The sequence below is a fragment of the Oenanthe melanoleuca genome, chromosome 3 (assembly GCF_029582105.1).
Source record: "Oenanthe melanoleuca isolate GR-GAL-2019-014 chromosome 3, OMel1.0, whole genome shotgun sequence".
Lineage (NCBI taxonomy): Eukaryota > Metazoa > Chordata > Aves > Passeriformes > Muscicapidae > Oenanthe > Oenanthe melanoleuca.
This window is the reverse complement of record NC_079336.1, coordinates 5,440,489-5,467,179: the sequence shown is the minus strand read 5'-3', so window position 1 is coordinate 5,467,179 and position 26,691 is coordinate 5,440,489. Positions and strand designations below refer to the sequence as shown.

General features: G+C 42.2%; 1 protein-coding gene across 1 annotated transcript in view; it reads left to right on the top strand.

Annotated features, from left to right (window-relative positions):
- Positions 1-26,547, top strand: part of ADGRF5 (adhesion G protein-coupled receptor F5) — a 39,928-nt gene extending 13,381 nt beyond the window's left edge. The window contains exons 2-22 of the mRNA XM_056487897.1: positions 2,503-2,654; positions 3,955-4,082; positions 6,219-6,279; positions 6,816-6,980; positions 8,290-8,469; positions 8,840-8,967; positions 9,388-9,446; positions 10,125-10,267; positions 11,102-11,308; positions 12,777-13,010; positions 14,370-14,534; positions 14,662-14,877; positions 15,135-15,353; positions 16,581-16,733; positions 17,929-18,125; positions 18,685-18,864; positions 20,271-21,644; positions 22,597-22,638; positions 22,745-22,804; positions 24,669-24,753; positions 25,554-26,547. Of these exons, the coding sequence (XP_056343872.1) occupies positions 3,981-4,082; positions 6,219-6,279; positions 6,816-6,980; positions 8,290-8,469; positions 8,840-8,967; positions 9,388-9,446; positions 10,125-10,267; positions 11,102-11,308; positions 12,777-13,010; positions 14,370-14,534; positions 14,662-14,877; positions 15,135-15,353; positions 16,581-16,733; positions 17,929-18,125; positions 18,685-18,864; positions 20,271-21,644; positions 22,597-22,638; positions 22,745-22,804; positions 24,669-24,753; positions 25,554-25,633 (4,050 nt within the window). The 5' untranslated portion in view covers positions 2,503-2,654; positions 3,955-3,980 and the 3' untranslated portion in view covers positions 25,634-26,547. The remainder of the gene's footprint in view (positions 1-2,502; positions 2,655-3,954; positions 4,083-6,218; positions 6,280-6,815; positions 6,981-8,289; positions 8,470-8,839; positions 8,968-9,387; positions 9,447-10,124; positions 10,268-11,101; positions 11,309-12,776; positions 13,011-14,369; positions 14,535-14,661; positions 14,878-15,134; positions 15,354-16,580; positions 16,734-17,928; positions 18,126-18,684; positions 18,865-20,270; positions 21,645-22,596; positions 22,639-22,744; positions 22,805-24,668; positions 24,754-25,553) is intronic.
- Positions 26,548-26,691: the final 144 nt, after the last annotated feature.

Sequence of the window (26,691 nt, the reverse complement as noted above, 5' to 3'; positions counted from 1 at the left end):
GAAACACACATAACACATCAGAATTTCCCCTGATTTCTGGGAATTCCTGTAGCCATCAGAGCCACAGGTCTGCATCCCTGTGCAGGTTCTCCAAGGGCATAAATGTGTCTCCACAGAGCCTTCCAGTGAGCATGCTGCCAGCTCAGATAGGAAAATTTTAGGGGTTTCCTCCTTTATTAAAGCCCACAGACATTTTGTCATAGCTACAAAACATGATTTTGCTGCTTTTGTTAGTACAAAGAAGGTGAGTAACAGCAGAGGAACAAGTTAGTCCACTAATCTGCAGGTAAGATACTGAGGGACTCAGATCAGTGCAGGAGGAAATAATGAGTATAACCTGATGAATGGTATCAGGAAATATCTCCTCTTAAAATGCCTTGTGGGTTTTCTGCAGTGGCATATCTGCTCAGCCTCACACTTGAAATTTGAGTGCAGGCTCTAGAGGCAACTTCTCTTCTGGGCAGTAATAACTTGTTCAACTCATTACAAAAGTTCCTGTGGTGTAATTTCTCTTTGAGAGAGCAGCCTGGGCTATGGTAGAAGGCAGATGATGTTTAGGATAAATCTAATTAGAAGATCTTCTCTTTGAACCACCTGAGAAGGTAAATCATATTAAATCTCTGGGTGTTGTCTTTGTTTTCTAAAACATGTGTGATGGTGACTATTGTGCTGGGTGTATTTGCAAGTGAAGGGCTTATTATTTTAGAATATTTATGACAAAGAGAAGTTTAGAGAAAAATTAAAAGAAGGTCATGTAGCCCCCCTATGTCCTGGGTTAAAATGAGACTTTGTTATTTACCTCTAGGAATCCTCTGCATTTTAGAATTAATTTTAACAATATTTTCCAGCCTGAATGCTGTGGAGAACAAGCATTTCATAACAAATCTGGACTTTTTTAGCTCTCTGGGTCTTTATAAATTGAAGGTACTGTTTCCCAGGAGACAGTTTGTATGAGAAATGAGGAATGTGTCTGCACATGTTTGCCCACTGAAGGCAGACAGATACTTGAGAATTTCCTTGCTAAAAAGTTTACAGCAGTTCTTTTTTCATTGAGAAGTTAAATGAATGAGGGGAACAGCCACATTATTTGAGAACATTTAATACTTTTCCCATTTGAAATTTGTTTGTTGGTTTTCTGGCTTTCAAGATACTGTTTTGGGATGTTTTGGAGCTTTAAACAGCTACCAAAGCCTGAGTAGCAGCCCAGCTCTCATTTACATGAGTTGTCCTCTATATGATGTCTCACCTGCACAATTAAGAGGGTGTTTGCTGCCAGTTACATAAAGTAACACAAAAGATGTGTTTGAAAATAGAAGCTGACCCACAACATTTGAATATGAAGGCAAGTTGGGGAGCAGGGCAAAAAATAAATGCAAAACTGTGCCAGATGTCGTTTACCTTCATCATAAATTTTGTTTAATGACCTTTTTGCCCTTCTGTTATCTGTTTCACCAACCTGTTGCCAATATAACACACAAACTCTTTGTGCAGATTAAGTTTTTTTACCATATGTTGTGAGTATTACCATATGTGAGAATATGCTGAATATACAAAGCTGCCAGGAAACTTTGCTTAGTTAGTGCTTCAATTATTAAGTCATGTCACTATCTCAGGAACTTGTGTCACAGCTTATAATGTTTCCCTCATGATCCACTTCAATCAATAGTGATCCAGATCCATGGAAGTCTTGAGCTTGTTACAAGTGGATGACATCTTCAGAATTCTGGATATAGTGACAGACAGGCACAGGAAACTGAAAAAAAAAAAATCCCCACATCTTTCCCCCTAATTCCATTAGCCATTCATTGATTGGATTAAAAAAAGCCTGTAACACTCTTTTATTTTAATTAGTTTTGGAGTGGGGAGGGAAGATACTCTGAATCACTGTGATGTTCTTTCTGGTTATTCCTGTATAAGAGTATATGTGTTAGCTCAGATGTCTAGGTAAAAGTTTTCCTTCTTGCTTGCTTTCTTTGTTTATTTTATTTTGTTTTGATTTACTTATAAATTGTTTTTGTTTTGTTTGTGTTGGTTTGGAGGGTTTGGGGGTTATTTTGTTTAGGTTTTTTCCCTCCATTGCTATCCTAAAATATCTTAAAATTAATTTTCCTTCTTTAATTGCATCTCAGAATTCAGCTGACATTTTCTTCAGACCCCATTTCTGAGTGGTAATTGTCAGAATACATAATGTCAGGATCATTTCTTTCTACCTTACACTTACCAGTTCTGAATTTCACAATCAAGTCACTCAGACTCCTGTGACCCCAGTGCAGATCTTCACAGGCAGACTTTGCTTTTGTTAGTCTCAACCATGTAAAATTTTCCATGGTGCTCCACACTGATCACTGCCTTTTCCACATCACTTGAGAACAGAGAGTAAGGGACAGGCTTACACCTCATTCCTGCAGAGCTCTGGCAATGACATCTCTGTATTGGAAAAGAAAACTATTTACTCCTACATGTATTTATTTATTTATTTATTTATTCCTATCTTTTAACCAGGTCAGTATCCAGGTGAAGTCCCACTCCAGATGGATCCCTTTAAGAACCACATTTGGTGAGAAAAGTCACAAATCTCTGCTGGGCTCCCACCTTGGTGGCATCAAGCACATGCTTGACTATAAACTCCTTGCCATCCTCTTCCAATTCACAAGGTGAGACCACAGATCAAGTTCATATTGTTGTTTTCTGTCATGGACTCCTCTGAACAGGAAAGTGCCAGCAAAGCCCCAGCCTGCCTGGGAGCACCAGCTCTGATAAAGGATGGTTGCAAAATGCAGCCCCTGATCTCAGGAGATGCTGATTTTTCTGTTTTCTGCTAGTGACTCACTGCCTTGCAAAACTTGAGTTTGGATGAACAGCCTTTTCAATGCAAAAAGATTTCATTTTACAAAAGTTCATGATTTTAATCAGGCTGATGTCATCCACTCAGGCACTGTTCAGTACTATGCTTAGAATCTTTCCTCAATGCTTAAAATTATTTTCACAATCCTCTTGCCTTCTGCCTTTTTCTGTAGCTCTCTACTAGTTGTTAATTCTGCAGCTTTGTTAGGAATGACCAGTAAGTGAACAGTCATAGCAAAATATATATCTTTTATGTATTCTTCACCTCCTTTTCTTTATTTTCTTCTCTTTGGTTGCATAAATGTCTCAGCACTTGTTATAAGGATCCATGAATGTTGTACCTCTCCCTTTGTGTTTCATCACCCAGTCTGCTGTGTGACTAAATTAGCTCAGGTATTAATGAGGCAGAAAATGTTATTGGAGTGTGGGGGTGTGGGTGTGATTTCAGGCACCACATTATATTCTTGTGTGTCATGATCCTTAGATTCTAGTTTACTTATTTGTTAACTTCAATGCAGTTAATGGAGTAGTGTGCTAAAACCTCAAGATAACACAGATTATTTCCAGGACATGCTCTTCACTGTGTCCATTGCTAGCCAAGGGATAACAAACACACAGATATCTGTAGCTGAGCCCATGGTGATGCTGCAGCCCCATCCAGAGTGGGATACAGCTGGTGGCAGAGCTCTCCCTGCTGCAGCAGGAGTGCCAGCCCTCACTTGTAGCAACATTCAGAATTGCCCCCCATCTCCTGGCTGTGCATTTCACAAGTACCACCAAGAGGGATATTTGGAGACCCAAAGTCAACTTTTCTCTTGCAGATTTCAGCACCTCCTTTATCCCTGTTAGAAATCTGCTCAGGACTCTGCTTTCTCCAAGCAATTTCTTTCTCCTATTTTGAGTAGGTATGGCTGACATGAGGAAAAGGAAAGATAGGGGAATGATCTGATGGCAGCACACAGGAATAACTACAAGCCTCATTCTGTTGCATGGATTGAACAGGCAGAGTTGCTGAAGGAGGCAGAACACACTGTTTTTGTGGAGTGGGCTGCTATTTCCTACTGTGTGACATGAAAATTCCCTGGTCCTTCTGCTTCATTGTCTTTCCAGGCTGCACAGCAAAGTCACCAGGTAAAATGCCATCCCCAAGCACTACAGGTCTCCACTACCTCTTCCTGATGATCTCAGCCTGCTGCCAGACACCACAGGGCTCAAACTTCTATCCACTCTCCTATGTAGTGAGTATCCTTCCCCAGCCCCACTGGTTTTCATTGGGTCTCTGCTTGTAGCACTCTGATGTTCTCCTTTACACCCACAAAACCTTGGAAGAAGTTAGAATAAGACTTGGGGGGGAATCTGAATCCAGAGTGTGTAAAAGAGATGGAGAAATCCAGGAACTTTGCTTTTCATGTTTCCCAGCCTTAAAGCCTCTCCAAGGCAGAAACACAACTTGTTTCTCACTGTGCTGGTCTGCAAGGGATTTCAATTGCTGTCCCTGGAGATAATTTACATTACAGTTGTATGGGCACTGCTCCTGAATGGAATTCACCCATCCTATGAGAAAGGAACCAAATATATCTAGAAGTGATGTGTTTGCAGGTAGATTGAGACAGGAATGTCTCAACAGCAGGACAAGTGCACATGACCAAAACTCCACTCCTGAGTGATTTGTGTTTAGATGTTGCCAATGAACTGAGATTTTACTTCAGTTTCCCACTTTTCCAATAATCCTCACAGATCCTTTCTGTTCCAACAGTGTGAATTATGGAAAGACATTTAGTGCTCCATCCTGTACATGCATTTGTTACCAGACAGTTCCTGCACAAATTTTCCCTAACAAAAAAAAGACAAAAGATTAACAGAGAAACCAAGGGTCTAACCAAATTGAAGTAAATACAATCTGGGAAAGAAAACTAGTCTACAAATCTACCAGCTCTTGGCCATCACAATTATTATTAGACCAGACAATACTTCTTTTATCTTCTCCCTTGTGTGCGAATAGAGAACATCTTTCTTTGAGAAAGTTGAAAAAAAGGAAAGGAAATGTGAAGAGGAAGGTGGGAACTCCTTAAGCTCTTTCTACCACTACTCCCTGATTTGGCAAACCAAGATAAGTCTGGTTGCAGCAGCCTGTTCTTCAGCACATGTCTGACAGTGGCCAAATATCTCATTTGGTCTGTTTTTTCAAGCTGTCTTCACCTCAGCACTTAGGAGTTTTCATGAAAAAAGCAACACCTCTTTTTTTTAGCACCACTGGTCATGGGACAGCCTGCTGATGAGTCATGGTGTGAAATATGTGAAGTATTGAGCAACCTAGCAATACCCTGAGGCTGTTTGGGAGAATAACTGAAAAACGAAACCACTGAGTCCAAACCTGGAGGAAGACTTGGGTCACAGTGCACTTTTAGTAACTCCTGCAGCCAACCTCTAACACAAAGGAACCATCCCAGCAGTGCAAAAAGTGCCAGCAGGCCTTGGGATCCTCACCCCAGCACAGCTGTGATACAAACCCAGCTCTAATCACACACCAGATGGTTCCTTTATGTAAAGGGACGACTCAAGACTTGCCAAGCTATTCACCCTTTCTGTAAATAAAGGTTTCAGTAGGAACCAAGAAACTGGCAAAGCTGCAAATTTCCTGCCTGTGTCTTTGCTTGTTTTTAGCCTTTCTTGCTAACGGTGGTGCCAATGTATTTTTAGGGCACAATTAAAAAAGATAAGATGGTCTGAATCTCACTTGGCTGCAGCCTGTGTAAACCCAGCCACAGTGAAATGGTGCCACCCCTGCCCAGGTCAGCTGTGTGTTACTGATGGCCCCAAAATAGCTGACCTGGCTATTGATGGCCCCAGAATAGCTGACCTGGCTACTGATGGCCCCAAAATAGCTGACCTGGCTACTGAGCTGCAGCCAAGGCTCTTCAATCCCCTGTCTGCTCCTGCTCAGGATGGCTCTGCTGCTGCACAGGTGGGAGCTCAGAGCAAAGAGGAAAAGAAAACGTGATCAGAGCCCAGTTTCTGGATTCAAAGGCCAAGTGCCTGGGTCTCCACAAGGCTGACCCAGGACTAAGTGCACTGTGTGAGCCCTGAAGAGGCCTTGAGGCTCAGACACAGAAATCCTCCTGAGCTGGGACACTTGGTTGCTGCAAACTCAGTACATCCCTCAACTGGTGCTTAAACCTTCCCTGCCTGAAGACAGAAATTTTCTAATTGAAGAGGAAGATGGGCAGGGAGGTCAGAGAGGTGAGGCCAAGATTAGTGAGGAAAAAAATATCTACGTTAGCATTTTCTTCACTAATTTCTTTTGCCAACCACAGCAGCTAAAGTTTCACTTTGTTATTGTCACAGAGCTTTACTTTTTTTTTTTTTCCCCACAGATTGACAGCACACTAGGGCATGAAAGCTTCTACCCAGAGATGCAAAGGCAGAAGAGAAACAGTACGTACACAAATGTATGGTAACAGAGCAGGTTTCTATTAGGCCAAGGGTGAAATCACAATTAGGGACAGCATCTCTTGATGTACTGAACTGGGAACATCAAGGACAAGATGTGGTTGTGGTTTAACCCCAGCCAAGCACCACAGTGCCACTCTCTCAGTGCAGAACCAAAAAGATAAAGTGAGAAAACTCACAGATGAGATAAAGACAAGATAATCCTATGTGGCTTAGTCTGTGGTTGGCAGCCCATCAATTTACTGATTCTAAAGAGGGAAGGGATGAGACAGCTATTCTATGGGTATATTATGTCATTTTTATCAGCTTCCTGTGCTCTGACACCAAAGAAATCTGGCTTTTGTCAGATAGAGCAGAAGCAGAATATCTGCTGAGTGGGAAGCAAGAAGACTCCCAAAGCAGGATGCCACACTTAGCTACCACTGAAGAGCAAAAAAGACCCCAAATGCTAAACTAGAGGCCATCAGTTTGTGATCTACCCTCAAACACAGCTTTGCAGGCTCATTCTCTTTCTCTTTCAGTGTTTATTATTGACCTTCCCCTTCCTGAGTACACTGTTGACATTGAAGTAAGCCTACAGGATTCATCTTATCTGCAGCCAATTAAAGACTATTTCAAAAACATCAATCTTCCAATTAATATTTCAAATGCACAAACAACAGTTTCAAATATCAGCATTACAACAGGTGGGTAGGTTATTGGTTTATTTATTCTGGATAATGTGGGGTTTTGTCAGTATTTGATGTCTCTCACTTTTACCACCCATCACGCTTCAGAATCAGCAAAACTGAATCATTTCTGCTGCTGCTGAAAGACCCAGCAAGGCTGAAGCTGTAGCACACAACAGCATATTTGTTATCTGTCTCTCACCACTCCTCTTTATATAATGCTGGCATTAGGAATAGCTCTGAATGCTTTTCCTAAGGAAGGGACAAAGCCAGAGGAAGCCTGAGCCAAAGGATTTTGCTCCAGTTTGGCTAACAAGCAGTCTGAGTTACTTTCAAGTTTCAGGAAGCTGTGACAGCAGTTATCAGACTGTTTACTTCCCTCCTGCTGTATCTGAAACATAGATGGCTCTGAGGCTGTACTCTGACCCTGACACACACAGACTGCATGAGACAGAGCTCACTTAGCCTATTCCTACAGGGCAAGATATCAGACAGGTTTTATTGCACGAGTTGTGGTTGTGCAACATCACATCTGATTAATACAGCACAGCATAAACAAACTCACCAAGCATTTACAACAGCAGAGGAGATTTGATAACTTCTTATCACTGAGCCATAAAACAACAAAAGGAAATGTTCAACAGTTCCCAAAAAAAAACATTCAAATGCATCTTATAAAGGCCTTCAGGCTCACGTGTAATGTGTGAAAATCTATTTGTTAATAACTTACTTTGCCAGTCACACACTAAGAGCAGAAAAAGTTATAGTGGTGTTTGGGTTTGTTTTTTTGTTTTGTTTTGTTTTGTTTTTTTGTTTCAGTTTGTGTTTTTGTTTGTTTGTGGGTTTTTTTGTTGTTGTTGGTTTCTTTTTTTTAGTGCTGTAAGGCACTTAGTGACAATGTTACCTTTCCTCACTTAGGGTGTGCCAGACACCTCAGTAGCCACTGGGAACTCTGAATGATCTTGCTCTTACAATCTTTAAAAACCTATACACCTGCCTTAAGCTCAGGTGTCATAAAAATATCCAGTCTGAAAATTATTATGGGATTCTGGCCAGTCAGACTTCACATCTCCATTCAGTTACTTATAAGTAATTTATTGGACTTTCCCTGTGCCAGTCTGGTTCCCATTTCTGGTTAGTCATTTACAATTAGCAGAGTAAAATTTGCAAGGTGTCAGATCATCATTTTGGCATCATTCAAGTGAACTCACACGAAGGGCAACATTTTGAGATCCCTGTCATGAAGACACAGAAAGGTAAATATTCATCTTGCAATAGCCATGCCCCATTTACCACTCTCATGGTATTTCTGTCTGTCTGACTCCAGTCTGCCTGCCCAGTGGTGAGAACAGCAGCTGCTGTTTCTGTGAAAATGGCCATGCCTGGCCAAGCACGGTGTGCAGTGATGTGATGCCCTGCCCTCCTGCGAGCCTGGGACCAGCCCTGCCCTGTGGCTACGTGCAGAAAATGCCTTTCTATGGCCCCTACTGTGAGCCTCAGACTGAAGGTAAGAGGCACAGGGCACAACTTCATGGCTGTGCAGCTCATACACTGCTTAGAGGTCAGAATAGTACCAAAGGTGTGGTAAAAAAGCACATCAGGACTGAGCTGGCTGCCACACAGCCTGTGAGTGTGAAAAGCCTGCAGAGATGGTCTAAAGCTCTTCCCCTTGTGATCTGGGCCCACCTTGACCCAAACACTTGCAGATATTCAGCTGAATTTGGAGCCCTAACTCCTGGAGTCACTCCCATGCCTCTTTGGGACTTTTGGCCTTTGCTGAGTGAAGAAAGTTTCATCTCATCAGATTTCCAACAGGTGTTCGCCTCATAAGCATTGTTTTTGATTATTTTGCATTTACTTTTATGTCTTTCTTACAGAGTCATGTGGTGTGGGAGAGCCCATGGTGATGAACATGTCAGTGAGACTTGACTCAGACTTCCAGGACGATCTCAAGGATCCTTCCTCTGTGTTATACCAAAAATACAAAGCAGACCTTGAGAAGGCGGTAATGACTTCAGTTTTTCATCTCTGAAGGTCGAGAGCCTCCTAGGAAACATGGTGTTTACCCAGTGCCTGGGTGGCCTGTCAGTGTCTGTGGGGAGCTACACAATGGGCCAAAGCTGCCCCCATTGATGGCAAGGAAAATATTCCCATTCATTTTAATACACTGGGAAGTATTTAGGGTTCTTTTGTATACAAAGCATGAAAAAAGATCATATTATTGGTCCTAGCTTAAATCCATGTGGGTACACATGGAATGAAACCATGAACAGAAATGTATTCCAGACACCAGGAGAGCACCAGGGCTGTTGTATCAGATATGCTGCATGTCCTTACTCATGTCAGGAATGGAGAGTTTTCTATTTTATGCACACTGCAGTGATACATAGAGGACTTACACCATGTCACCTCTCTTTGTTTACAGTTTAATGCCAGCTACAGATGTTTACCAGGCTTTGTATCAGCAACAGTAACAGGTTTCAGGTAAGTAAATAATTTCATTTTTTCCTGGAAGACACAAATCTTTCTGTCCAATCTCAAGGAGACACAGGTTAGCAAAGGTTACATTCACTCTGCCTAGAGCCCTCTCCCAGTGTGCACACACTGAGTAACAGGATGATCACTGCAAAGAAAAGCCCAACCATGAACATGGAAATGGGACTGTGGGTAGAATTCATCACTGTGCAAAAGTCCAAGAAATATAATCATTCTCCATCTGGACCAAAGCCTTTTATGGAAAAGACTGAGCTCCACCCAAAGGGGAAAAGGATGCAAATAAACCTAACATCATTTCCTAGGCCACGAGAAGATGAATAGTACATTGACTTAGGATACAGCCTTGGATAAAAGAGACATTTCTGCTGTCTGCACATATTTAAATGCAGCTGCATTTTAGGTTTCTGAGGAAAGTTTACTAGAAATAAACATCAGACAAGAAAGATGTCACATAAAGGTTCCTTCTTTGGGATGAGCTTTTGTACAATTTTCTTATAAAACAGAGCAAGTCTTGAGTCCCAAGAGGAATCTCACAGGGGAGTCTTTGAGGTCTTCCCATCCATGCAGATGGGTCACCACAACATAGAAAACCAATGCTAACTAAATACAAACTAATATACAAGGATATTTCATTCAGGTGCCCCTCTCATTCTTATATCTGTTTAGCCCTGGAAGTGTTTTTGTGAATTATGAAGTAAGAACAGGAGCAGCAAGCTTCACTCAGCTTGGAGATTCCAACAGAGCTGTACAGCATTTTCTGGATTCATCATACCAGCTAAACCAATTTACCTTCACAAGAGTAATCACCAGTAAGTTGAAAGCTCTCAGTACTTTCCTTCAACCTTTACTTTAGTATTTTTAGCCTGAATCATGTAGCTGCCCTATACTGTTGATGATTTGGTACTGGACTTTCAAAAAACATTTATTCCTTAGCTGTTTCATTTTATCCTGTGTCACCAAAGCTTAGGACCTTCATGAGAGGACCATGCATGCAGTACCTCCCATGAAAAAAAAAAGACTTCCAGCTACTCCACTGATCAGTTATTGGTTGGATTAGATTATTTCAGGGTTTTTTTCCAGCCTAAATGATTCTAAATTATCCCTCATGTGGTTTGCCCAGGGGAGAGACTGAACACCTTTAATTCACCTTCAAAACTGAATTCTAAGAATGTCAGGCTGCCAGCACTTCCTGTTCTTTAAAACAAAACATAAAACTCTTGCAGTTTGCATGACAACACATTCCCCTTGGCTTCCTTGGCACATTTTCCATGCTGCTGCTGGACAGTGTGTTACAATTCAGCTGCTGATCAAGTGCCCTGGAGTTGTGTTGCTCTCAGTGCACTGAGTGCTGGACTGTCTGTCTCAGAGGATTACTTCAAGCTGGTTGCTTCTCCTCCCAGCTTATCTAATTAGAAAGTAGAGATAATAATAATATTTCTAACTCTTTGCATAAAGCCTTCTGGAATTTTTAGCTGAGAAAGATACCAAAGGGATATGTTGAGGGGAAAATCCCATGGCCTGTGTCAGAGGTGGTGCCCTGCATCTGATGTAAAGCACCTTGGGACCCCTATAAGATGAAAGACACCATGAAGAATGTGAGCTGAAGTGACAGTAATGCAGAATGTTGCTCTCTGTCTTCCCAGATCAGACAAACTTCACCGTGAAACCCTCGAACATTTTTGAAGGGGACGCAGTAAGACTGAGCTGTGAGATAAATTCAACATTCACCAATGTGACCTGGTATCACTTTGACCAGGCCATCTCTACTGGCTCCCAGTATTCAATAGAGACAGTTTTAGCAACCAGAAGATCAATTCTTAAGATTACCAACGTTACATTGAAGGATTCTGGTATGATTTTCCATTGTTAAAACAGCAGCTGTAAATCTGTACTGTGGCCAGCTCTATAAAAAGCAAAGATGAATGCAGTGGCTGCATTTTCTGGAGGAAATGTGAAAATTACACTGTCCCTCATAATTTTCCTGTTGTTTTTGTTAATGATCTACACACTGACTGGCATTGCCAGTAAGATGTGAACTGACTGAAGTGATTGTATGTGACTGGGTGTTCTAAGTGCCAGGCTTCATTATCAGACCAGGGGAGATGGTGGTGACTGCATGGCTGTGTACCTTCCCACTCTTTTGGGTGGTAACTAGAGGCTGTGGTTGAATTTGTCCTTCATGCCCTTGCCCCCCACACACACACATGACCAACTAATCAGAGCTCAGAGTTACAGTTTTGCATGATTTGGGATTTTTGAAAATCAGAAACAGGTAAGCTGGTGGCATTTTTCTAGGAGGAACTATCAGGGGAATTATGATGTATTATCAGAGCTTGGGCTCAATCTCCCACTCAGTTCTTGTCTTTGGACCATGAATGCTACATTCAGCTTCAAAAAGAGTATCTTGTGACCAGGTATTTGGGCACACATGTGTGAGGTAGGAATAGTGGACCCAAAATTCTTTGGACTGAGGGTGCCCTGAACCTTGGTGTCTCCACTCCTGTGTCAGTGGTCTGCTCACTTGGCTATCCCAGCAGGGAAGGGAAACACACATACTTAAAATAGGTGAGAAATTTGGAGTTCCAAGCCTGGCTGCTCCAGGGGACTCATGCCTGAGAGAGGGGCTGATAAAGAGAAAGGGCTCTGTGGGTTCTGGTCGATGCAAGTTGAATGTGTCAGCAGTGCCCTGCAGCCAGGGGCAGCCATGGCCTGGGGTGCATCAGGCACAGCATCATCATTGGTAAGGGAGGAATTGTCCTGCTCTATCTGGGTTGGGGACACCTCACTTCAAGTCCTGGGGGCAATTATGGGCACCAAAATACCAAAAAGGCATCAAGTCATTGGAGGGAGTCCAAAGGAGGCCACAAGGACGGTGAAGGGCCTGAAGGGGAAACCACATGAGAAAAAAAGAGGGAAAAAAGGAAAGCCTGAGAGTTCAAGAAGTGTTTGAGCAGTGCTCCCAGGCACATGGTGTGACTCTGTCACCCATTCTGGGTAGGAGCCCTTTTACCATGCCATGCTGCTCCCAGAAGGACTATAGGCAAATACACAGATCCCAAAAGCACCTACTCAGCAAAATATGAAGTGTTTCAGTCTGAGAACACTGATCTCAAGTGCCCATCAACAGTGAATCCTAATCTGGATCCATCTGCACCAGGGGTCTGCAGAAAGCTTTCTGCAGGTGACCTGAGGGTACATATGGGTCAGCTAGGAGCAGAGCCCCTGCAGAGCAGAGACACGTGAAAAGCAGGTGTGGAAGTGGCTCCTAACTCCAAAATAGAGGCAAACTCAGACAAAACTGTTGTTTGTGCTTTACAGGTTCCTACAGTTGTGTGTTCATAACGAGCAGCCCGTATCACACAGAGATACACAACGCCACAGAAACAGTATCTGTCTTTCCACTACAAGTCACTCCAAACTTTGAGGACATCGATGTCACTTGTAACAGTCCTGAAGTGCAAGCTCAGGGGCTGCTGCTGTCCTGCTGCATTGACAGACATGTGACATCTCTTAGGGTTTCCTGGAAAGTCAATGGAACAATCAACATTACAGGTAAGATTTACAAAAGGTTCACCTGCTGGGTTTGTTTATTGCTCAAATGCACTGTGAGGGGACTCAAAGGTCTCCTCCTAAGTGGCTGCCCCAAAGTCCTAGGATGCTCTTAGGATATGCTCAGGGTATGCTCCAAAGGTGTGAGTGGCAGGGGAAGGATAGATTCTGTTTGTGCTGTGCAGGTGCCAGTGGGGTTTCAGGCATCCCCATACACTCATGCCTTAAACTGTGCCACCCTGGATGGAAACAGCTGCCTGGACCAGCAGCACACCAGCTTCTTCCAAAAAGCTTATTTCTGCATGGTCTGATTCTGAGAGCAAGGATGAATGCATCAGTCTGTTCTGCTGTCTCTGGAATCACTCTTGGGGTACAAAGGTCTTTCATGCACCACATGCTGAGATTTGGTACAGGTGCTGCACTGTGAAACAGCTGCAGTACAGATAAATATGAGCACTGTTTGCCTCTCCACCTGCAGCTGTGACACATCACATTCCAGTTGAGTCAGAGGTATCCATAAGGCTTTCCAATATAGTTAATAGGGCACCAAGTAAATGTGCTACACAGTAGCAGAAGTGCTCATAAATGTCTATTTATGTAAGAGCAAATGTCTCACCCTAAACAGTCTATTGCCCTTTTAGTATTTTATGAGAATGATGTAACTGTTGATTGTTAACTACTGGTGTAAATGGAACTTAGCAGAAAGCAGGACAGCAAAATGAGATAAAATCTTCAAAGCTCATGCACACAGTCACTTCTACAGAGGACAGAGTGCAGCAGTGCTTGCAGGGAGAGGGGACCCTCTGTTTTTGGGCTGTTTTACCCCAATTCCCTATGGCCAGGCTTTCCCCAGGAGCTCTGCTCTGTTTTCATGTCAGCTGTGCTGCCAGCTGCAGTGTGGGACAGCTTTAGTGCTCACAGCTAAACCAGCACTCTTCAGATTTTAAGTTGAATGACTGTCAAGTGCCTCCACACTTTTATTTCAAAATTAGACAACATTAAAATCTGCAGTGTTTACTCCTGTTTTGCATACCTTTACTCCCCCCAAATATCACAGATAATGAGGTTAGGCTTACCCAGAACACTCTTCATTTTGGTGGACCCTGAGATTTCCAAGCAGTGTTGTTGAGTTCTGACTGGTTTTGGTTGGAGGAATCTCAGCACAGAGCTAAGTGCTGCCACTCTGTGAGTGTTGCCAGAGTAAAAGATGTGAGTGAACTTCAGCAGTAAAGAGTTAAAAGTGCCATGATGTCAATTACATACAAACCCACAAGGGTTTCCACAGCTGGAGTCATTGCTCGTGCTTTCCAGAGGTATTTTTGGACATCCATAGCCCTTCAAACAATGCTTATTTTTCTCCAGGAGAATCCAAATTGAATGGAAACTGCACTGAATACCAGCTCAGCATCAATGAGTCGCTGTGCCCACCTGAGAAGTCAGGTGCAGTGACCACATACACGTGTGAGCTGGAGACGGGACACGGAGCCAGGCGCGCCCGGAGCATCGGAGTCACCTACCTGAGGAGAGGTGAGGCACTTGTGACAGAACAGCAGCTCTGGAATGCCTTAATAGATAGCCTCTGTGGCACAGAATTTGCAAGAAAACAATTAAAAATACCTCTCACTAATGTGACTTTTGTCCTGTGTTTTCTCAGCCCACATAACAATATCTTCAACAAACACAACAGTTTCTGAAGGACACGGGTTCAATGTAACATGTAAAAGTGATGTGAGCAATTATGACAGCATCAGTTGGAAAATCCAGTCTGGAAATGACACAAAAACAGTAGACTGTAATAAGTGCATCAAAAATTACAGTTTCCCAGCCATGTCTGTGCTCACAGTGAAGTCTGCCTCGCAGGTCTGGAACGGTGAGTGAATATGGTCTCATTGGCTACAAAGGCAATGAAATCTCTGCACCAGATCATTTACAGCATCCCTAGTCCTGCAAATCACTGTGCATCCTGGCCACAGTAAATAAAAAGCCCCCACAGTTAAAATCATAAATGCTGGAGGGCAGCAAGGCTTGATGCTGCCAACAGCCCTGTACTTGTTCAGCATTCGTGACCATGCAAATCTGAGGAGCACCTCTGTCAAGTGAGACATGGTTTTGTATCACTTCTTTTAGGCACCTACATCTGCACATTCTCCCAGCAAAACCTGGACAGTTCTGCCAACGTGACCATCGAGGTGGTTTCCTTGCCCCTGAAGAAGAACATCCTGATTGACCCCATTACAACATCCCTACGGTGCCAAGTGCCACACGCCCTCCAGTGCTGCATACCTGCAGACACTGTGAGAGACTACAGGGTTACATTCTGGGTTCAGCAAAATGAATTTCAAGTTGGTAAGACAACACAATAAACTTGCAGAATAATTAGTTTCACTCTGTGTCACAACCCAGTCTCTGGGTTTTTTGTCATACTTACTGCTTTCATTACAACCCAGGAGCACTTCTGAGGGTGCAGAAAAAGGGAAATGGACTTTTTTTAGGATGGTGAGCATGCCTAGGGAACATGGACGGGATTAATACTGAACTGAAGTCGCTGCTGTAGTGATAAATACATAATAGGTAAACTCAATGTTTGGTTTGGCTTGCCAGGCAGGGAGAAGTGAGCATCCTGACCCTTCTTCAGATTGGAAATCGCTGAACTCTTTTTATTTACTTGTATCTTCCATTCTGCCACTTTTTAAAATGAGTACTGGGAAAATGTTACTTAAGAAAATCTACTAATTCATGAAAAATGTTGAGTAAACCATTAAGAATGCAATTCAAAAAACTACTCCATTTTCTTCAAGGATACAGGGGACACATCTTTAACAATACAAAAGCCTATGCTTCTATGTCTTCAAATTTAGGGCAATTCTGCCCCTTCCCTGACATGGTTTTATATACTGGAAGTTTTCAAGTGAGTTGTTTTTTATATACTAGAATTTTTCAAGTGAGTTACAAAACTCAAAAAAAAAAAAGTTAATTTGGAAAAAAAAAAAAAAAAAAAGCAAATATGATCTACCAAAAATAATTCAGGAAACATGCAGGAGTGCAAAAACAACAGGCTGAGGAGTAAAGCAGGTGGAGGCTGAGGAGGCCTTCAGTAGCTAAGAAAAAAGCAAGGATGTTGTTGTTGGAAGAGTCTGTAACTGGAGACTCATCCTCAGGCACTGGCATTCTGAAAAGCAGTGGGAGTGTGGCACAGATCCTGAGTTTAAAAGAACCACAGAAGAACAGAAAAATGCCTAAATGAAACAGCTGTGGTAAAGGCAGGAAGAGTATTCTCAAAAATTATTTTCAAAGCAAATTTTGGTTACTGGACAGTTAAGAGGGTTTGGGGAGGATTTGCTCACACACCAGTCAATGAAAAGGTGTTGATCATGCAGCAGATTTATTACAGAGGGAGTAAGACAGAGATCAGCATATAGAGATGGAGCTTTTTCACAAAGGAAAGTTTTTTTTTTTTCTAGTGCCCACAGAAAAGAAAGTTTTGCCAATTTGCTTTCTGCAAGTTTTGCTTTCTGCTGGTTTTAGTTGAGTGACCCCAAATCTGTGTTAACCTGTCTTTGTACACCCATACAGTGAAAAAGAAAAAAGGCAATTTGCTTTGCTACATGTACAATCACACGCACAAAGAATGTAACAAAGATGAAAAGTTCGTGGCATATTGCAAGTTTATCAACCGCATCGGAGAGGGAGTTGACAGTGAACACATAAATCTGCAGTTGATACCAGGTAAGGAAAAAAGTTACTGTTTATAGCTGTATATAGGACATCCCAATATTTTTGTTAAATCAGTGCCACACTTTCATCACCAGTGACATCTAACAGGAGCAGCTTTTTGTTATCCAAGAACCTTTGTCTCCTTTTCTGATGTGAAATTTTTATACACAGAGGAAAATATTGGTTTGGATGTTATTTTAAAAAAATAAATAGACAAGGTGCATTGTCTTTTGTGTCCTTTAGAGTGGTCCCAGTATGTTCCAAAGCAGTGACAGTTCAGTCACTACTGCAGGCTGCACCAGCATCCCTGTGTTGAAATGTGGTCATGCAGCTCCCAGCCTGCACCAACGATTTAACGAGGATCAAAGACTGTGGTGCCTCATCTGGCTCAGGGGGAGCCTGTGGGAGAGAATTTCCACTTTGAGCACAAGAAAGGCAACCTCTGCAAGGTGCTGCAGAGACCAGGGCAGCTTCCAGGCAGCTCTGCAGGGAGTGTTTGGCAATTAGAACTCGGCATTGCTAAGTCCAGCTTTGACGTTTAGTTCTGACAAGAGTTTGGATATTTCAGCTCTTTTATTCTAAATTGGACAGGAAGAAATGTTGGACATCCCTCTGATGCAGAAATTTTCTTTTTTCCACAGCAGTGGTACCTACAGTTGAATCACTGTGTCTGCCGATTTCACTCTCTTAGGCAATAAGTATGCAGACACTTTAATTACTTTAATCACTTTAATCAGCAGATACTTACTGATATGACTGAGCCAATCAAAGACAATTAGCAATGCTCACTGTTCATCAAAAAGGTGTGGAGGATCACTATCAAGGCCTTAATGAATTTCCTGTTAGTGCTGCAGCAGTACTGAGTGCTTTAAGAGAATAAAATTCGTATGAATTATTGTTTGCTTAATGGTCAATATAATCCCACTCCAGCTCTGTCTAACCCTGTAATTTAACAGATAAATCTTTGAGTCTTGGTTTGTTGATTTGACTCAGTACTCAAAAATCGGAGATTTATTAGTTTTCCTTTTTAATTTCCTGATTCAGAAAAATTAGGAATGTGAGACACTACATCCTGAAAAATCATAATTCATGAAGACAGTAATCTGAAATCCTAATTTAAAGATCTTTGAGCAGATCACAAGTTTTACAGGGGTAATTTGTTCATCTCCCTGCTTCTTATTTTCTGTCTCTTCTCCTCTCTGTACAGAGAAGAAAATTTCCTGCTCAGACAGCTTGGGCATTGGAAGAGAAAAAGACATAATAATAAAGCCATGCTCTGATGTAAAAAATACAAAAGGTTTTACTCGAGGCAATGTGACTTACCGGTGCACCAACAGGGAATGGATGGCTGTAAGGAATTCCTGCCTGACTGGCCCCATAAATGACCTGCTGGGTGGTGCTGAGGTAACCCCTGTGGGTTTGTGGAGGTTGGGGTGAGGAGGTGGGTGGGGAGAAAGAGAAAAATGTTGGTCGCGTGATTTTTGCTTATCGCCATCTAAAATACATGAAGCATTTAAAAGTTTATTTTGAAAGATATGAAGAATGTTTGGCTCTATTTACACCAGGCAGCAAAAGAGCTGAGAGGGCCTGGGGCACTGCAGGGTAATGTCCATACACATGAACGCTCTGTCTGCCAGGCAAGGTGACCTTGGCCATGGCATCCATAAGGAGCAGTTGCTGGCCTTGAGCGTTCCCTGAGCTGAGCTCAGGCACAAGAGTGTGTTACAGAGCACAGCACCAGTGTGGAACAACAGGAACAGCTCTGGGCCACTGCCCAGCCTCATCCCCTTCCTACAGTGCCCACACCCTTGGCCACTGCACTTGACAGAAGGATGCCAGGCCTTGTTTTCAGCCTTGGTGTCATCCCACAGTGCTCTTCCCACCCACAAACCATCCAGAGTCACCTTTCTCTCAGTGAGGTCAGAGGATTTCACGTGTGATCTGCTGTTATCTTCTGTTCCAGTCCTTGGTCAACAGCCCTGAGGCAAAAACAGAACTACCCTCCTACCTTGCACAGCTTCAGGAACAGACAAGAAAGGAGCTAACCACAATAAATAATTCTTCAGCAAACATAGGTGCAATTGTTACCATCCTGGATATGGTCTCCTCTATCCCAGCAGAGGCAGAGGAGCTCACTATGCAGGTAAGGTTTTATTTTAAGTCTTATCTACACCTACCAAGCCCTTTGACCCCTTTTGTCACAGGGGGTGATGCTCTCCCTGAAGAAGTTTCACACTTGCTTAGGATCAAGATCAGGAAAGTGTTAAGGGAATGAGATGAAGTGACAGCAAAGATACAGAGTAGTGTATGAAAATTCAAAATGATGATGACAAGGAGTCTGTGCATGAAAGAGAAGCAGCTGTGAACTTAACAACTAGAAATATTCTAGGAACAGATGGATATCTCCATTATTCTAAGACAGAGAAGGACAAGGGATGATGGATAAAAAAATTAGACATGGGCCAGCAACATGCTTGTGCAGCCCAGACATTCAAACAAGTCCTGGGCTGTTTAACAAGGAGCTGGTTCTGTCCCTCTGTTCTGCCCTGGTGAGATCCCACCTCGAGCACTCCATCCACCTCTGGGGCCCCTCGGGAAAGAAGGATGTGGACATGCTGGAGTCATGGAGTCACCTCCCCACAGGGGGGTCACAGAAATGCTCAGAGGGCTGGAGCAGGTCTGCTGTGAGGACAGGCTGAGAGAGTTGGGGTTGTTCAGCCTTGAGAAGGCTCAGGGAAGAACTTATTGCAGCCTTTCAATACTTAAAAGGGATTTATAAGAAGAGATTTTATCAGTGACAAGACAGGGAACAATGGTTTAAACTGAAAGAGGGCAGGATTAGATTATGTATTAGAAATAAATTGTTTGCTGTGAGGACAGTAAGGCACTGCAATAGATTTACCAGAGAAGTTGTGGATGCCCCAAACCCTGGAAGTGTCCAAGATCAAGCTGGATGTCCCTGCCCCCTGGAAGGGGGGTTGGACTGGATGAGCTTTAAATGTCAAAACCATTCTGAGGTTCTATGATTCCATGAGTAGAAATAGGAATAGAAGAAAAAGGTTGAAATAGGAATAGGGAGAGTAAATTCCAGAAACCATGATCAGGCAAGGAAAATAAGTTGGATGTAACAACAAATAAATAACAAAAGAAACCTTAGAAATAATTGGGAACCTTGATTGTGAGTTCCAGAGGAAAATCACTGCTCTTCTGAGCAGAAAAGTGCATAAAGGCTTGATGGTTTGTAGATAGAGAGCACTACATGAGACACCAACATGAGAAATCAAAGACAGCATGAACACTGAGAAAGAAAGGAGATGTAAAAATACCAAATAATATATTAAAAAATAGTCACACAGCTCTGCTTTGGAAACCCTAATTTGCAAACAGAGTATCCAGAGGGTTAACAACTAAAGACTTCATTATTGAGCAAAATAAGAAAATACTGGGCTTTTTCAAATGGCACATCTAGGACTACACATAAATTACCATCAGAAACAACAATTAATTTTGTGGGATTTCAATAACTACATTGTTCTGTTGTTGTTCCAGAATTTCCTATCCACAGTGGACTTAATTGTTGATGATTCCACAACTGGAGCTTGGGATGTCCTGAATAAAGAGGAGACACAACAAAGTTCTTTGCTACTGCAGTCAGTAGAAAATTTTTCCCAGAACCTCCAACCAGTTAATAACACCATTCCTTCTGTCTCTGCAAACACCATTCAGCTCCAAGGGATAGTTGTCAAGGGAAATAACAACACAGATTATAACAAGGGCTTCCAAAGTACAAAAAACCTCACAGCCAGCGTGCTCATTAGTGGAACTGAAATCCAGACTCTAACCCAAAATTCAACCATTATCAGTGTCATGTACTCAAAACTTGGACATATTTTGCCTCAAAATACATCCGAAAAGGTGAACGGTTTATTGATAACAACAACTTTGAGCAGCATCAGAAGCCAGAATTTTGAAGTTAATATGACATTTGCAAAGCAAAACTTGTCTCTCAAGATGCCCAGGTGTGTTTTTTGGAACTTCACACTCTACAGTCACAGGGGGAACTGGGATGATAGTGGCTGCACAACCACAGACTCAGGAGATAATGTCAGTTGTTCCTGCAATCACTTGACATCATTCTCCATCCTGATGTCACCTGATGGATCCTCCTCTGAGCCAACTGTTGAAGATTATATTTCCTACATTGGCCTGGCCATTTCAATTGTGAGCTTGGTGGTCTGCATCATAATTGAATCTTTGGTCTGGAAGTACGTGACAAACAACACAACCTCCTACATGCGCCACATCTGTATCCTCAACATTGCTACATCCCTGCTGATTGCTGACGTTTGGTTCATTGTCACTGCCTCCATCACTGACCAAAAGCAGCAGATGAGCAGAGACATCTGCATCGTGGCCACTTTCTTCATCCATTTTTTCTACCTGTGTGTCTTGTTCTGGATGCTGACCCTGGGCCTCATCCTTTTCTACAGACTGGTGTTCATCTTGCACAACACGAGTAAGACTGCTCAGAAGGCGGTGGCGTTCTGCCTGGGATACGTGTGCCCCTTTGCCATTGCAGTCACCACCATCGCTGTCACACTGCCAAAGAAGAGTTACACGAGGAAGGATAGATGCTGGCTCAACTGGGACGAGAGCAAAGCTCTCCTGGCCTTCATCATCCCTGCCTTGCTCATCGTGGCCACCAACTTGTTCATCGCCGCAGTTGTTATAATAAAAATACTGAGGCCAACTATTGGGGATAGGTCAAGCGGGCAGGAGAGGAAATATCTGTTTCAGATTGGCAAAAGTGTGGCCATCCTGACACCACTGTTAGGCCTCACCTGGGGTTTTGGCCTTGCCACTGCCATCGAACACAGTCATCGAGCTTTCCACATCCTCTTCAGTGCGCTCAATGCTTTCCAGGTGAGTTGCACATGGTTTTGTTTCCTCTATCATGATTTAGCATAGAGACATTATTGCAGTGCTGTGCTTCCCAGGGCATAAGAGCAGCAGGGAAAAGTTTAAATTTGCCTAACACAGTCTTATTCCAGAAGGGCTCTTTGGGAAAGCTATTCCAGGAATTCAGCAGTATTTCATATTCTCAGCTTCCTTAGCAGTGGGGCTGTATAGGTAAAGCTGACCTAAAGATAACTCGCTGCTTTGCCAGTAGTTTTGGGATCAACTTCACTGCTGAAGACCAGGAAAACAGACCTGTTATGTTCAGGTGGGCAAACTTGAGTATCACTGTTTCCATTTATAGTGCAACTGAAGGCATCATGTTATGCTTTTGTGGATTCCAGTATAAACCACAAGAAAGTCACAAAGATCAGCTGAGAAGTTCTAATGATAAAGAGAAGAACTGACAAAAATACACATGATTGAGAGTTTTCAGTATGACTTTTGTGGCATATTTAGGTGGCCAGTAGGATCCCAATACAAGATTTCTTAAGGACAAAATAGTTATGTGTACTCTCTCTTTAAAGAGAATTCTTAAGATTTGCCATTGTTAAGAATAGCATCAAAACTGTGTTCTTCACACCAAACTCACTGGCCTTTTTCTTGGAACCTACTAGTTTGCCTGGAGAGCATGGGCAGGACACATCTTCCACACACAAACATTCCTTCTTCCAAATAGATTTAGTGCTACCAAACTATCTGTGTCAGTTTGTAGACCAGATCAACACAAGAATTTAAATAGACCAGGCCTGGGGAACTGCCAAATGAGCAGTCCACTATATGACACCCAGTTAGAAAAATGTCCTCTATCAAAGAATTCAAAGTTTAAATAGTATCATGGACAATGTTGGAGATACTTATGAGATATTGCAAATAAAGAATGGTGTCATCAAAATGCAAGTAATTATCTGTCTCCTAGGGATTATTCATTTTGGTGTCTGGGACTCTCTGGGATAAGAAGGTAAGGATTTCAACTATTTGTTACATTATGTCAAAATACTGTTGGAATTGAACAGAATTTCTGTATTTACTGATTTTCTGTATTTACTACTTTTTTGAACAAATAGATACAAGAAGCCCTGTTGAAGAGGAATTCATCATCCAAATGGAGTTCGCAGCAATCAAAGGTTAGAACCTTGACCTAAGAATGTATTTCAGTTACTGCTGAGTAGTCTAACGTTGTTCAGTGCACTTTGAATTCTGGATTAGTTATTAGAACAAGCCAGAGAGGACACTAACAACATAAATATGATTACATCCCCTTTTTCAAAGTTCATTATTTTCACTATAATTGGTAAAAAATGAGAAGGCAGTTAGTGGACATTTGCTTTAAATTCCACAAGAAAGAAACTAGAAAATATAAATGAAACTTTTGGTTAAAAAACAGAAATTTTTTTTGGCACCACTATTTATTCACCACCTGAGAGAAATGCAAGGGGAACTTCTTGGGGAATTATTGTTTCAACTTAAACTTCTGCATTTATATCACCTTACAAAAAAAAAGCCAGGGTGAGTAATAAACTTAAAATGGTTTGGGTTGAAAGTGACCTTCAAGATCATCTAATTCCAACACCTACCTCTTCCTCTTCCTGAGCTTCCAATGGTGCTGGCATCACCCTTATATGACAATAAAGCTTGATTTTGTATTGGTATCTGAACAGGGTTTATTCAGAAGAGCCTGTACAGATATTGCTAAAGAACTAGGAAGCCAACTTAAAAGCAAGGATAATTAAGAAGATGAGAGCACAGGCTCAAAGGAATTAAGGAGTCCATTAAGGTTGAACTGTCAATTCAGAAGAGCAGCATTGGATCAAATCACTCCAGTTCCCACAGGAATTGCTGAAGTTGGAAAGTACCCTCAGAGATCATCTTGCACCACACTCCCATCAGAGCACGGTCAGCTAGAGCTCAGAGCTGTGTCCAGTTGGGCTTGAGTAGCTCCAAGGAAGGACACACCTCAATCTCTAAGTGCAGCCTTTTCCTGTGTTTGACCGCCCTCACACTGAAGAAGTTTCATCTTAAGTGGGATTTCCTATATTTCTATTTGTTCTCAAAGCCTCTTGTCCTTCCACTGGGCATCAAGGAGAAAAGTCTGGCTCTGTCTTTACTCTGTCCTAGTCAGACAGCCCTGAGTATGTCCTAGCATTGGGTTTGTCCCTCCCCAGGGACTGGAGGACTTTGAACTTCCCTTTGCTGAACTTCGTAAGATTCCTGTCATTCCATTTCTCCAGCCTGTTGAGGTCTGAGAATGAGCAAATAAAGCAATATCAAAATCTTTGATTAAGCTTTTTATATGTGATTCATTTACCATCTATCTCCACCACTTTATGATATAGGTGACAATACACAACACTGCCTAATTTCCCCCACCAAAGTACAACTAACTAATGAAAAGGGTCTGAACAGAAGAAGATGTGGTTTTTGTACCTTTTTAAAATACATCTTTGGAGGAATCCCATTAAATTCTCAAACCATTCCAGAACCAAAATAGAAACTTAATTTTAGCATCAAAAAGTTCCTTCCTTCCTTGGCATCTGGACTGCAGAGTTGTGTTCCAATGCCCTCTAGCGTGTCAAGTTAAATTTGCCTCGGATTATCTCAGGCTGTTGGCTGTCAAGAGCAATCCCCATTCACATAAATCTTATTTTTTGTGGCTACCTTAATGACCATATTAGCACAGGTAAGAGAACAGAATCCCATGCTGCCTGTTAGGACAGACTCTGGAGCCTAAGCCACCTCCCCAGCCAAGAGTTAGAGATAAGCAGTTTGTGCCCTGTAGTTTCTTTTAAAGCTGATCTCCTTCATCAGCACCATAAACATGCAAATGTGTGAACTTGATACATCACAAACATCTAGCTTTGCCTTCTTTGGATTATTTGCTCATACAAAACAAAAAAAAAAACAAAGTTTATTGGAACCTATTTTTTTTCCTCCCTAAAATTGGGCTACAAAGAAAGTTCTTTTGACAAAAAGCAATTTTCTCTTTTTCAGTCATCCTCCCTGATCCTGGTGACACCAATGCTTGCTATGAGCTACCCATTTTCAAGAACTTTTAACAACTTATGTGGGAAAACAGGTATGTGACAACAGATCCCCCTTACTGAAGCACAAATAAGGTTTGGCCTTCATTCTTGCTCTCAGGGTCTGTCTGTCCTGATATCCATCAATCTATTTGTCTCTCCACACATCCATAGATGATTTTTAATCTTCTAATGCATAGGAACTGCAACAAGTCAATCGTAGCATAATGCTAGCAGCAAAATTTTCTATCTCAAAAGCAATTATTGGATGTTTCACCAATTCTCAACCCCACTAAGTGAGCTTTGTTTTGAGCTTAATGAGATCACAGTACAGTTATTCCACCTTGGAACTGCATTTCTTCAAAGGTTCTTGTCATTTTGTGGACATCACCATTTCAGTTACAGCTTTATCTTGCAAAAAGCATTTCTGGAAATAACATTTAATTTCTAAGTGTCCAATCATTGTATCCACACATTGTTCAGAGAAGATAGGGAACTTGGGTCTTACTTTAGAGCCTTGTGGGTGTAAGAGGGAGGGAGCTGTGATCCATGTCAGGAGTCTGTGGATGTGTTGTGTTCTGGATGTGTCCCCAAGCCACAGGAGAAGCAGAGTGTCTCTATTTGTGTGAGAAAATCACTGCCCTGTGGCACGGCTGGCAATTGAAGCTGACACGTCCTGGCTGTGTCACCAAACACGTTGAGTTGTGTGGTTGCTGGTCTTGCTGCAATCCAGGGAGTGCCAGGGCTGCAGGGCAAGGCAGAGCCACCAGCACAGGTGTCACCATCCTTACTTTGCAGTGACAACATCCCAGGCTCTCTGTCCCTGTCTAACTAACCCCTGTGCTTTGTTTTACAGGCAAATACAGAGTGTCTTCTTCAGAGCCATCCACCTCTTCCACTGAAAATACTTCCAAGGCATATTCCTTGCTTAACTGAAGCACTGCCAATGCTAAATCATTTAACTATGAAAGGACCTCTTCCAAGGCACACACAGAAAGCACCTGGGAGTCACCAGGAAGTGGACTGCTTCATTTTGACTAGACTGTGCCTTGGTGAATTGTTCTGGAATAATCATTTCTGGTTAATGTGTAAGGCAGGGAAACTGAGAGAGGTGGAATTTTACAAAGTCTGCCAATACCAAAAGACATAACAAGGATTTGAAGGCCTTCATGTGCAAGAAAGGACATTGGGAGTGAAGAATTCTCAGCCTTTAAGTGGGTGCTTAGCACTATGCAGTACTGAGACATGAATGCAGTTCATGTCACACAGTTGCTGTCCAGTGGATTTGGTATTTGCAACCAACTATCAACTCTGGGAATGATCCCAAAGGCCTGTGTAGATACACAAGTACCTCACAGCTTCTCTCCTGCCCTTGTGTTAGACTCTGGACAGGCCATAGTGGTTTCTACTTTCAATTTAAGACTTTCTGAAACCAAAAATTCCCAGCTGAGAAGGCCCATTTCAGATCTTCACCTTTTGACTCACATAATATGAAGACTGTGATGATTCCTGCGTGGTCTTCTCTCAGATGGAAAGACTGAAAGCTCCACGTGGCACTTTTTTGAAGAAAAGGAAGTTTTATGCCCTTTAAAATATTTTTCTTTCCCTTGATATGTAATGTGGTAAGACAGAGATGGTTGCTGCACTCTGCCACAAAGGGGACTGCATTTATTTAATGCATAGTAGTGTTAAGAATACAAGGAGTGCCTTGGGTAAAGTCTGTATGTTTGGGTCTTCTCTCAGAGGAGAAACACACTTGAAGGACTCAGAGAATAAGCTCTGCAGTGAATATAAATCACCATGTGCCAAGCAGGATGAATGGTTTTATATAAATTATTGCTCAGATACTACATTTGTGGAACCATTTATTTCAAGCCTGTACACTTTTAAAGGCAGGATCCCTGTCTTGATAAGAACCTGAAAAGTATTTATAATACACACAAATGTTACAAAATTTAATGTGCAATATGGTAGAATCATGAAGATTTATATTT